This window comes from Plectropomus leopardus, chromosome 8 (assembly GCF_008729295.1).
Source record: "Plectropomus leopardus isolate mb chromosome 8, YSFRI_Pleo_2.0, whole genome shotgun sequence".
NCBI classification, from domain to species: Eukaryota; Metazoa; Chordata; class Actinopteri; order Perciformes; family Serranidae; genus Plectropomus; species Plectropomus leopardus.
In genome coordinates this window covers 170569-183558 of record NC_056470.1, presented here as the reverse complement: position 1 = coordinate 183558, position 12990 = coordinate 170569, and the positions used below count along the sequence as shown (strand labels likewise).

At 40.5% G+C, this 12990-nt stretch overlaps 1 protein-coding gene across 1 annotated transcript in view; it reads left to right on the top strand.

Moving 5' to 3' along the window:
- Window positions 1–12990, top strand: part of usp19 (ubiquitin specific peptidase 19) — a 33374-nt gene that overhangs the window by 3762 nt on the left and 16622 nt on the right. The window contains 9 exon segments of the mRNA XM_042491126.1: window positions 3440–3568; window positions 5279–5415; window positions 5602–6186; window positions 9983–10120; window positions 10122–10269; window positions 10272–10359; window positions 10627–10782; window positions 11129–11200; window positions 11984–12099. Of these exon segments, the coding sequence (XP_042347060.1) occupies window positions 3440–3568; window positions 5279–5415; window positions 5602–6186; window positions 9983–10120; window positions 10122–10269; window positions 10272–10359; window positions 10627–10782; window positions 11129–11200; window positions 11984–12099 (1569 nt within the window).

Below are 12990 nucleotides of genomic sequence, written 5' to 3'. Positions count from 1 at the left end.
TTTCTTCACTCGCCAGCTAAAAATGTGTTGGTATTCTATAAAGTGGTTGGTAGATTTTGGAGTTCACCAGCCACAGTGGCAGGTGGATAAAAGAGTCCACCTGCCAAAGAGCCTGATAATTCACAACACCATTTAGATATACAGTATATATAGATATAGATGGATGGATAAATCAGTAGATATTTAGACCATGTCAAACAAACCATCAAACAAATAAAAATTAACCAAAATGGCAATAACAAAAATGGCTGATAACCTATACTCAATGAATAAATACAAATAAGCAACAAGAACTTGCATCTTACATGTTGGAAAAGGAGTAGGAGGAAGTATAAACAAGTCATACAAGTCCAAAGTCTGTGAACATACAAGTCACCTAGACAGTGAAAAGCAGTTCCTCTTTAGTTATTTTGCCACAGAACTGGTGTATTAAAATGTTGAGTATCTGTCAATACTGAGTAACAATCCGGTGTTGTTAAATTAACTGTAGTGTTTTAATAATATTAATAGTAACACTCGGATCAACCCAGCATGTAGTTGTCACAGGTGTGACATGGCCAGGTGTAAACTATATCTGAAATGAGAAAGTCATTTCATTCAGCCCAATATTGTGTTATTCAGACCGTAAATATAGTGGGAACATCTTCTGCTTCAAACACAGTTAAAATACAGCTGACCCACCACTTCATATGGTAAAAAAATACCTTATTAAGTGTGAAGTAATCATGGAGAGTTACAAAAAGTATAATGTGGCATTGTATCTGTTCCACTTGTCAAGTGGAAAATAGGATGTGCAGCATTTTGTTTATGTGTGTCAACATGGAAGCAAATGTGTTACATTTCTTGAATAGATGGTTGTTTTTTTGCTTGCTAATTTTTGTGTTTTTTTAGATTTTAGGTCAAAGGGAAGCTTTGATAATAGATCTTAGCAGCCCATACGGATACTTGATATTGGATCAATGCATTCTCTGATAGATACTTAATCATGCTCATCAGCATCATTTGGTGTTTGCTCTCAATGTTGCCTAGCTGATTATCCCCAAAAGGTATTTTAAACAAATCATAGACTAGGCTACTTCTTGCTAATGCAGTGAGAATGGGTACACAAGGAGATTAAATGGGTTGTGTTTTGATTGGTTAGTGCTATGTATTGCAAGTGGACACTCGTTACTATGCTGGCACGGTGTGTATGTGTTATCATGCTGCTTCTTTTGATATTTTTCAAAAGAGGGCTGTGTTTGTGCTCCAGTGTTTGTGTTACTGTTTTTCTGCATTACTCTGAAATGCTGTCATTTCTAGCTGAGAGAGTGTCTGCCCCTTGCCTGAGAAACCTGGTTTTGTCAGTGTCACGAGAGTGCCCTGGCTCTTTCTTTCTCTGTGCATACCGTCTTCTTCAAAAGCTGCCAAACATTAATCCTGTTAGTACACATGCTGGTGCCAACTTTTAAACCATGTCTCGGTGGTTGCTTTAGTTTGCCATCTGAGGCGCTCTTGTCCATGTTGAGCAGTTGCATCAGGCTTAATATAAAACAACTGTCACTGCAGGAATAAGAGCTAGACCAATATTAGCGTATTGCAGATATAGTACATTGGTATTGTCGTATATGTCAGTCAATAAGTAACGAGAAACTGCAGAACAGAAATAGTTTTGAGGTCAACAGAGTTCCCATAAGGCAAACTGAGTGCAGGCATCCTTTTTCAATTGTTCCCAATAGGTTGGGCCAGTGTGAAAATTACTAAATTGGTTTGATATTAAGCCAAACACTGGACTGGACTGGTTTATCAAATTTTACCAGGTGTCGCCCTTGACTCAGCAGCCGCTCTTGAGTGGAACATAATAACATCATGTCCCAACAGAAAAAAAAGTCTAACTATCACTTAGCATCAAGTAACACTGGAGCTCTTGGTACACGCCTCAGCTCATAACAGCCACTGCAGCCAGTAAGGACACCCCTTTGGCGGCTCCGAGTCCAAAATGTTGCCATACTGGTGCAGTTTGTCTTTTTAAGAGAATCACTCTACCATATGTCCTTTGATAAATGCAAAATGTAAATAATACAGCATGCACCACTCTACAAAAAACCAAAATGGCAATGGCGGAAATTCTGAACTCACTTCTAAACCACAGTTCACAAAACAATTGGTGACATCATGGCAGCTACATCCATCAAAAATAAATACATTTTTAAAAGAACAAAATTTAAGAGATCGTTTTCAAGATTGTTTGTTTATGAAATGCGTACATATTGTTTTTTAAAAATCCTTAAGCTGATATAAAGCAAGTTATCAGACTTTGAAAACTCCCAAAAATCAGTATTAGCATCAGACTTAAAAAACCAATATCAGTCGGGCAAAAGTGGGAATATTATTAAAAGGCATAGTGGAAACATTTTAACAGGTTATGATGGTTACAGTGATCAACTGTTTATATGAATCTAAATGAATTATTTGTCCACAGTAATCATGTAGTATACGTACAATGTTCATTTCTGGGGCAAGGGGCATGGAAAGCTTGCCAAGGGTGCTGAATACACCAGGTCCAGCAGGGGGCATGAGAGTTCACTGTGGCGTGGCTCCACTTGAAATGCAACTGTCACCAGCTGGAGGGGATTGGGTGTTGCTTATGACCTTTTTAGAGCGATTAAGTTTGAGAGAGGGGGTGAGAGTGAAGAAGTGACGGTGGGAAAGTGGACGCTCTCATACTGTTGTTGAAGAGTAAAGAAAGTGTGTTTCAGATCTGTACGTGACTTCTTTTGCCAGCAGGGAATCTAGCCCTCTCTGTACATTTGGGATGATATTTTCTTTTTAATCACTGCTACGACTTTGAGGTCACTATGAAAAATGGTATGTGTTCTTGTTTTTCATGTGGGGATATTTCTGTCAAAGTTTCCACTCTTGATTCTCCTTTGAGAAGCATGTGTATAGCTTGGTTGCATGTTTTCTAAAATAAATTGATAATTTGCCTCACAGCCATTGTTTACTTGGTGTACAGTTTGTGTGGCGCAGACAATTTTAGATGTCCCATCTGTGATTGCTGAGTTCACTGTACTGTCTGCTTCAGTTTGTGCCTGAATGCTGGACTGACCCACTTGAGCCTGTGTGTGATGGTATGCCCCATGTGAATTTGTGAGCAGGTGCAATTCAGTGTGTGCATATTCTCTAAGGGTAGTAGAGATACAGTATGTTTAGCACTGTTGTTGCTTAAAAGTCCAATGGTTTCTGCTTTCGTGCCCAGTGTGTTTTCTTTTCATTCCCTGTGTCCATATTTGCCAGATGGGATTGACTGCTTTCTCTCTTATCTGATCCTAAAAAATTGAATGTCAGTGTTGCTCAGGCCCGTGGCTAATATTTAAGAATGCATTTTCATGATCAGGGCAGAGATGGAGAACCTTCTCTGATTTCACATCTAAGTGACTGTCCATTGCTTTGTGCGTTTCAGATGTGTTTGTGGACTGGAAGCAGAATGTCAATGAAGTGACTGTCAGACTGCGCTGTGGGGAGGGGGTGCAGAGGATAGAGGATATCAACACCACCTTTACTGACACAAACTGCCTTGTGTGCTTCCCAGGTAAGTCTCGGGAAAGTGTGTAACATGATAAGAAGCTGCAGTGAAGCGTAAATGAAAAAAGTGGGTTGAGCGATTTTAAAATACAACCACAAAGAAGAGAGGCATAACATCGACCATTTGGGTTTAGACCTTTTTGAACATCAAACCTGCCTCAGGGGTTTGCATGTGAAACAGATTGTTACCCTAAAATAAAAAAACTGTCATTTACTCACCCTCATGCTGATGGAAAGACGGGTGAAGTTTTACAGTCCACAAAACACTGCCAAAGGTTCACAGGGAAAAGGTGTTGCACAAATCTACCAAACAATTGAAGCAAATGGTGACCAGGTTTCAAATATAAAAAAAACATAATAAAACGTGAAATGTTTCCATACTGCTTGTCCTAAGTTAATCCGAGTGCCCTGAAGTTGTTTTGAAAACCACCCCTGGCACCATGTTTGTACTTTTGTTGTAGCCAGTAGCTCCCAGTGGGTGAGCCACGTTCCTGTAATTTGGCATATGCAAGACCAACGACCGCTCGCAGTATCTGCACGCCAGTGTTTACAGGCTACCTGCAAGTCTCCCCCACACACAGAGACAGACTTGTGGAGTTAGCAGCAAGCAACAAGTCCCTTTGTCTGATTTAAAACTACTATGTGGAGGAGAGGCTTCCGGGTAGCATGTAAACACTGGCGTGCAGACACCTTAAGCTCTTGTTGGTCTTGCACGTGCATGTACATATGAACAAGGCTCCCACACTTGGAGCTACAGGGTACAACAAGTCTAAAGACATGGCGACATTTGCAAAACAACTTGGCACATCGGGGCTTCAGGACACTTGGATTACTTTGGACAAGCAGTATAGAGACATTTTGTGGTTTTATTATGTATTATTTGTGTCAATTGTTTGAGTGCAACGCTTTTTTCCCATGAATCTCCGACAGTGCTTTATACTATAAAACTTAACTCAACTTTCCATCAGCATGAGGGTGGGTGGATATTGATCAAATTTTAATTTTGAACTATTTGAAATATCCCTTGAACCACATGTTCTAACTGAAAGGTCTAGTGTGTAGGATTTAGTGGCATATATAAATGGATTATAATAAGTATGTTTTCATCCGTGTGTAATCACCTGAAAGAAGAATCAACATGTTTGATTACCTTAGCATTAGCCGTCTCTATCTTCATAGGGTGCGGGTCCTCGTCCACAGCGTCAGCCATGTTGCACCACAATGTTTTTCCAGCAGCCCAGAACAGACATACCAGACTGGGCTCTAGATAAAGCCTTTCACTATTTTGTATCAGCCACTTGTAGAAACCTCCTGAACTTCTGGATATTAAGTTATCAGAGAAAAAAAGGTGAGCACACATTAGCAGGTGCTGGGCTAGTGGCCCATCTGTGATGTGTCAAACAGCATAAGAGAAACAGTGATTTGTAACATGAAACTGCTTTAATCAGTGTTTTTAGTGGTTTAAAAACCTTGTCCCTTAATTTTGGAGAGGAAGAGACCTCTATAGATAATTCAAATTCCCTTAAAATCCTCCTGAATATTGAACATTAATGGAATCCTAACTGGGACTTAGGTGCCACTAAATCCTACACACTGCTCCTTTAAACATACTGCTCATAGACTCTTCTATCTTGTCTTTATTGCAGTTTGAATAAATGAAAAAACTGCACAGTGTGTGTTCTGCTCTGATAACCTCTGTATGCTTGTTATTGATCAGATGGACGACAGTGGAGCTGCCATTTGCAGGAGGAAATAGAGGCCTCGTGTAGCAGAGTCCAGTACAAGGAGAAGGGAGGTTTCCTGCACGTCATCATGCACAAAAAGATTCCTTTTCACATCTGGCCTTCACTTAAGGTGAGTCACATAAGATAAGGTATTTTTCCTATTTGTCCTTATATGAAGACATTTGTATCTTGTTTTATGTGATGTGTTTTTTTTTAGCATGTAATATTTTATTTTAATTATGAGTGAGGGGTCTTCAGCACAGTCTGCTTTTGGTTAAATAATAAAATGTTTTCCCCTTCGTGTCCTCTGCTTAAGTCAAACAAAAAGGAGAGGGAGGCAGTACCCACAGAGACCAAAAAGGACAAGGAGCTGGACATGAAGCCTGTTGCCTCAGAGCCATTAGAGAAACCCAAACTGTCCTCCTCGCAGCCACAGCTCCAGCCTCAGCCTCCTTCCTCACCTGCACATGGTGAGTCAAAACGCAGCGGCAGCAAAGCCGAGCGCGGTGTGAAGCGCGGCCTGAAAAACAAACCAGCATGTGACAAGGCCGCTACAGACTCTGTAGGGGTGAAAAGTGGAGCTCGAGACGGCTCAACCACCACCAGCAAGCCTGTTCCAGTCACGCAAAGCAAGCAGCAGCCTCAGGAACCCAGTGCCAAGCGCACCACTGTACGGTTGCCCAAAACCACCAAGGAGGCCACGCCACCTGCCGACAGGGACACACACTCTGTGGAGTCGACAACAGCTGGTGGTAAAGTTCCATACACACACCTGCCCGCTGGTCGGAGCCCGCAGACGCAACGCAGAGATGGAGACAACAGAGCAGAGAGATTGGGCAGTAGCCAGGAACAGCAACCAGGAGTTGGTGTCACTGCCGGCAGCCATACCAACAAAACTCAGGTGCGAAAACTCTTGACATTTCAGTTACATTTCTGAACACTCCTAGTGTGTAACTTTCATTCAGAATGAACTTGTTTCAATAATGTACACAAACATGAATATTAGCCATGTCGTAATTTGTAGTTACAAAGTTCAGAATACTGTTTTAAAAAACAAATTAATACTAATTGTCATTCTGTGAGACTGACTTTATTTAAAACGTTTTTATAGAGCAGATCTTACAGTGTAATATCAGGGATTGTCAGCCTGACATTCTATTGCTGCAGCTAAATCATTGTATGCCATACCAATCCAAAGATATTGAGTTTACTGTCTCACAAGTGGGAGAAAACCAGCAAATATTCCCAGTTTCAGAAGATGACACCAGATCATTCTCGGCATTTCGCCAAAAAAATACTTAAATAAGCAATTGTATATCAAAATAGGTGCAGTCTTTTTGAGAATTGAGTAATGGATTAATCGAATAGAAATTGTGTAAATCGTCAGATTTGACTTGTCTTCATTTTATTTATACATGAGAGCGCACTTATCCAACACCAGCATTTTGCCAATTTACTAAACTATGTAGCTGATATCATGGGTAACATGAAGTATACCATAGCTTTGCTGCAGTAGTTTGTGTAACTGGTGTTACATTACATCACTGCTTCTAGCATCATTTTGGCTATTGTTGTGCTTTATTTTTGTCTGTTTGTAATCAAAAGACAGACACTATAATCATAAACTGACAGTGTCTGCTTCACACAGCAGCACAGCACAGCACAGAGTAGCATCAGTAAAATTTCACTTATCTCTGAAGAAGAGTTGACCAAAAAGACAATGGCTGAGGATTTGGTGTAAAAGCAGAAAGCAAAAGCACCTATTTGGATTTAAACCCAATGCTAAAATAACCTTACAATGTTGGTAAAAGAAAAGTAGTTGGTAACATCAATAAGAAGCTGAAATGTGCAGCTCACTGTGGCTGCTCCTTCCTGTTCCATTACTCCCTGCAGTATTTCAAACTGATCCGCCCATAACAAATGCTTAGCTTTCGTGCTGGTGTTGTGGGACAGTACTTTACTTTTCAGAGGCCAGGGTGTGACTTTTTTTATTTAAAACAAATAAAAAATCCTACCTTTTTAAGTTGTATGTCCCGTACCCAAGCCAAAATTAAACACACAAGTCCCTCTTTAGTGCTTACTTTTTTAAAAAAAATGCCTGGCCCGCTTTGCAGCAGCCCCCGCCCCCTTCTCCCATGAGTGACGGACAGTGCCTATCTGTACACAGAGGGAGGCCAGTGTGGCGACAAGGAGCATGCGTAGAACGCGTAGTTCAGTTAAAGTCCAGCTAAGGTGTTGACGTGACAGAATAGCTCAACTTCCAATTGCATTGTCTGGGTGTGTGAGTGCGATTTCAAGAAATTCAATTTAGTCTGATTTCAGACATGTTTACATGTATTTTAAAACTCCAGTTTTAGTCGGACTAACACAATAATTCCACTTTTTCTATGATCATGTAAACATACTGACTGTTTTGAATCCTTTGAGAACCTCAACAACAAGCCGTCATCTGATGCTGTTCATTTAGAAACAAAAAGAATTTGTGATTATGGTATATCAGCTATACTACTGTATATATACCACATGTAGGGAAAAAAATCACAGTTGGAATATTTCCTCAAATCATTCGGCACTCCGAGTGAGTAATATTACAGCCAGTAACACCATCTGGCTTGTGTGGGCTTTGCCTTTTCATGAGCTTGGAAGAGACTTGTGATTTTTATTAAACATCATTACAAACTGCAAACACTCTACCTTATAACTGCTTCTGCAGATGAACTCAATGCCTCTGTCAGCAGTCTCACAGATTGTTCACACAGATTGCCTGATAAAGAGTAGTGAACTACACAACAGAGAAACTGTTCTCTGTCTCGTGTGTGTAGTGTAGTGAGGTGTTTTCATCGCATCTAGTGTTAAAAGCGTCAACTTTTGATGCTTCAGCTGTAACAGAAGAGTTGACTTATACTGTACTGTTCATGGCATTGGTCTGAACTGGAATCAAGTTGTCAGCTTTTCTCTTCATAAATGCAGTGAGGGGAAGAAGAAATGGATTTGGGAGAAACTCTGCCAAACACAAGGAATTAATTGCTTCTACTTTGTCTCCAGTTCCTTTAAGAAGTATGACACTGTATTAGGGCTGTTGTAGATGAAAAAAAGGAAGGGCAATATTCTGTGGAAAAAAAAGTAATTTCCTACACTAATGTCGCAAAGAAAACTCTGATATTCTGAATTTCTGTAGTTGCAAATTTCTAAGAAAAAACTCAAACTCTGCTTTGAAGCTAACTTTCTTTGCTAACTTTTGGGCTAGCCTGCTTACGTGGTGTGTGTGTGTGTGTGCGTGTGCGTGTGCGTGTGTGAATGAATGATTACTGAGTAGCAGGTGGCACCTTGTAAGGTAGCCTCGGCCACCAGTGTGTGAATGTGTGTGTGACTGGGTGAATGTGACATGTAGTGTTAAAGTGCTTTGAGTGGTCAATAAGACTAAAAAAGCGCTATACAAGTATAGTCCAATTACCATCCATTTACTGTCCATTTACCATATTTTCTACAAGAGGGCAAAAGTGCTTTACAGAGTAATAAAACATAAGAACATAATAAACGTTACAGCTACACAAGAAAAGAGAAAAAAGATAAGATATAAAAGGTAACATGAATTACTAAATGATTAAAAAATGTAAAATAAAACTCTACAAAAAGTAAAAATAGCAGAAGTGTAGTCAAGAGGTCTGAAGATTAAAAGATTATTTAAAATGGTATAAAATCCAGTTTAAAAAGGCTTTGCTGTTCACACACTGCACGCTACGTTTAACTTGCGGCCTAGTTGCTGCAGATTTACTGTCACAGTCACTGACGTGCGCGTGCACACACACACACTCACACTCTCTCTCACTCTCTCCCCTCTCCCTTACTCTCTCTCTCTCTCTCTCCCTCTCCCTCACTCTCTCTCTCTCTCTCCCTCTCTCTCTCTCTCTCCCTCTCCCTCTCTCTCTCTCTCTCTCGCTTCTCTCTCCCTCTCTGTTGGCTGCACACTTACTATGCACACAGTACGGCACCTAAAAGAAGACATGAAAATCTGCATTGTGATTGGGTCTGATCGAATCGATTACACCGGGTATCGATACCCAACCCTAAACAGCAGTTAGGGGAAGGCATCCTTCAAATCTGAAAGACCTGGAGCAGTTCGCAAAAGCAGAGTGGTCCAAAATTCCAGTAGAGAGGTGAAAGAAACTCATTCATGGTAACGGGAAGCGACTGATTTCAGTTATTTTTCAAAGGGTTTGCTACCAAATATTAAGTTAAGGGTGCCAATAATTTTTTCCAGTGCCTTTTTTTGAGTTCTGTGTGGAATTGTATCAAGTTTGACTTTTTTCTCTTTTTTGTGTTTTTCTCATGCAAACAAAAGAAATAAACGTGAATACCAAAACATTTGTAATTTCAACAATTTTCTGGGAGAAGTGGTGTATTATCTGACAGAATTGCAAGGGTGCCGATATCTTTGGCCATGACTGTACAATTGTTCCTAATTTTTGTAGTGCAGACACAAAATGGGGTGCTCTTAGAACTGTGAAAAAGTTCCTCCAGTCCAAAAACACATAATGTATTTAACTGGCCTAATTTGGCAAGTGAGTAGGTAGATTTAGTAACCCAGGTTTGGCATTTTACTTGCCCTGGACAACCAGGCGGTCCTTATCGTTGAGCCCTAGTGAAAGCTCTCTGGAGGATTTGGACTATTATTTGTTGTGTCTTTTCTGATTCAGGTGGCAGAGAAGCAAAACCAGTCTTCAGACAGGTCTCGAGCAAAAGCACATGGCAGTGATAGCCAACCAGCAGCTCCCATCAGCACCAGTGACTGCCTCAAACCTGTGGAAGTGGACTCTTCTGCTTCTTCAAAAAACACAGGGTGATAGAACTGACTCTGAGCCAGAGAAAAAGCCTGTTGAGCAGGAATCGGAGCAGGATACTCTGATCAGCCGGCAGCTTGAATCAAGAGAGGCGGGTTCGATACTAGTTGCTGGCATGGCTGCCAAACAAGGCCATTCACCCGTCCAGCCCAGAGGCAGGGCAGCTGTGACGGAGAGGAGAAGCGGGACCAGTCCAAGGAGGAGCCCCCTCTGGAAATGAAACAACAAGGTTAGTTGAGAAGGTTTGGGGAATGCAGAGGACCCTGGGTTTGGATTATCATGCATATGTTAAAATTGTATTTTTTTTATTTTAAACCAACTTATTTAATTTATTTATGTAATTTTTTGTAACGCCACATTGTCACACATATATCCAATGTATGTAAATAGCTGCAGCAGTAACAAAGTATTACACAGTCAGGTTTGTTGCTCTTAAGTCTGTCAGAACCGATTTATTCAGCATCAATGAGTTTGTTTATAGCTGTAATAACTCCCTGCAGCCCCGGAGCCAAGGTAAACCTGCAGTTTGTGAAGAATGATTCGTACGAGAAGGGCACGGACCTGATGGTGGTCAATGTTTATATGAAGGGGATCTGCAGGGACACGGCCAGGGTCATCTTCAGGGAACAAGACTTCACCCTCATCTTCCAGACAAGGTAGTGAATAGGAATACACTAAAGGACTGAACAATTTTGAAAATATATTGCGATTATTTTGACTGATACTGCAATTGTGCTTATTCTCATTTTTGTTGAAAAATATGATAATGGTTTTATTTTTGCGGGGATCTGCACCAAACAAAGATGATTTCTTAGGTCTGACACACACTTTGAGTATAATAAATATTGTGCCTCTTACAAGTAGAAAATTGCAACAGGCCGTTCAGATAGAATTGTGATTGATTGTTCAGCCCTAATATGCTTCAAACAAAGGATGGCTGCCATCATGCTTCCATGTCTTTAAACAACCAGTGAGTGATCTTTCTTTGTCATCCTCTCACAGTGATACCAACTTTCTGCGGCTTCATCCAGACTGTGGACCAAACACAGTCTTCAAGTGGCAAGTCAAACTCAGGTAACCAATGCTAATCATGCATTTGTTAAATGTTTTATTCAAATTTTAAGAAGTAATCTTTTAATGGGCAGTTGGAGAAAGCAGAGATTGCACGCTTTCCTTTGCACTTTTGCATACTAACTAATGTTCCAAAAAAGGTTCAAGTGTCTCCAGTATCAGTCATTAGCCATGAATAAAGAAGAAGACTATAATAACCTTTATTCATAATTAATAAATAACATCAATCTAAAACTAACAGCTCCATAATAAACTACCATCCCACTATGGAAGTTGAATTGTCTCATGGCCATGCATTACTATCTCGTGGCCACACCTTTTTTTTTTTTTTTTAAATCAAATGTTACCTGAGGGGCTCTGTACCAATGTATCTTCAATTTAATTTATGTAATTGTTGATTGTCAATTTTATTACCACCCTGAGTGGTTCAGAGGTTATTTATATTTATGTGAGTGAGTGAGTGAGTGAGTGAGTGAGTGAGTGAGTGAGTGAGTGAGTGAGTGAGTGAGTGAGTGAGTGAGTGAGTGAGTGAGTGAGTGAGTTTGTGGTTTCATCTTTTCAAACATTTGACCTGACGAAGGTCCAAGCAGCATGGAAACTTGTCTTCAGTAAACTTGTGTGGTAACAGTTAATGTATTAATTCATTAATTTTGTTAAACAAATAATAATTATTCTCAAACTTCAGCAGGTAAAACACTTGTAACAGATCGGTGATGAGCTGTAGCCTCATGTCAGTGTTTTGTCTTATAATCTGACCTGTCTACATTTCTCCCTCCTGTGCTTTAGGAACCTGATCCAGCCTGAGCAGTGCAGCTACTCCTTCACCCCGTCCCGACTGGACGTCACCCTGAAGAAGAGGCTCAGCCAGCGCTGGGGGGGTCTTGAGGCCCCCGCCACACAAGGTGTGCAAGGTGTTTTTCTCACACAGACAGGTGGCCTGTCTGCCTGTGTGTTTCTAAGTTAAACCCCTGGCATGGTTATTTGTGTGTGCATTTTTACTGTACAAGTCTGAGGCAAATGTATGTGTGCTGTAGGGTAGCTCTCAATGACAGGAATTTGAACTTTGTAACTTAGCCAGTAAATAGATATGGGTGCCAGTCTATCCTGCCAGGCTTATGTGGCCTGTAGACTCTGTGACCCCTTAAACTTGCTGCCCTTGAGAGCCTGTGAAATGGTTCCAAAGTAGATTTTGTCAACAGTTTAAGTCATGCGTTTGTAATTTTTGAAATTACTTCCCAATAAGTTCCTTGGAAGATTTCTGGAAAGAACTATTGTAATTTGCTTCTTTTTATATAAGTGGAGACAGTGTGGGGCACCCAGTAGCTCATCTAGTAGAGAGGGCTCCCCATGTACAGAGGCTACAGCCTCACTGCAGAGGCCACAGGTTCGATTCCAACCACGGCCCTTTGTTGCATGTCATAACACCATTCTCCCTTTTCACGCTTAAGCTGTCCTATCAAATAAAGGCAAAAAGCACAAAAAAAAATCTTTAAAAAAAGTGGAGACCGTGTTCAGATGATACACACAGGTCAGCTGAAGATACAAAAAATGTGTACAAGCAGACAGTGAGAAGAATAACAATTGTAAATCACTCTAATTTTATAATATAATATCAAATATCACAAAATTAATTTTTCAAAACTATTCCCAAATGAAAAGGATTTTTGGGCTTCATCTTTGGACAGTGGTAGTGACTGGAGACCTGTCATCCATCTTTATATACAGTCCATGTTGTGCTGTGTGTTGTAAACCACAGTTTACAAGTCTGTGTGTCCAGCAGGGTCAGGTCTCTT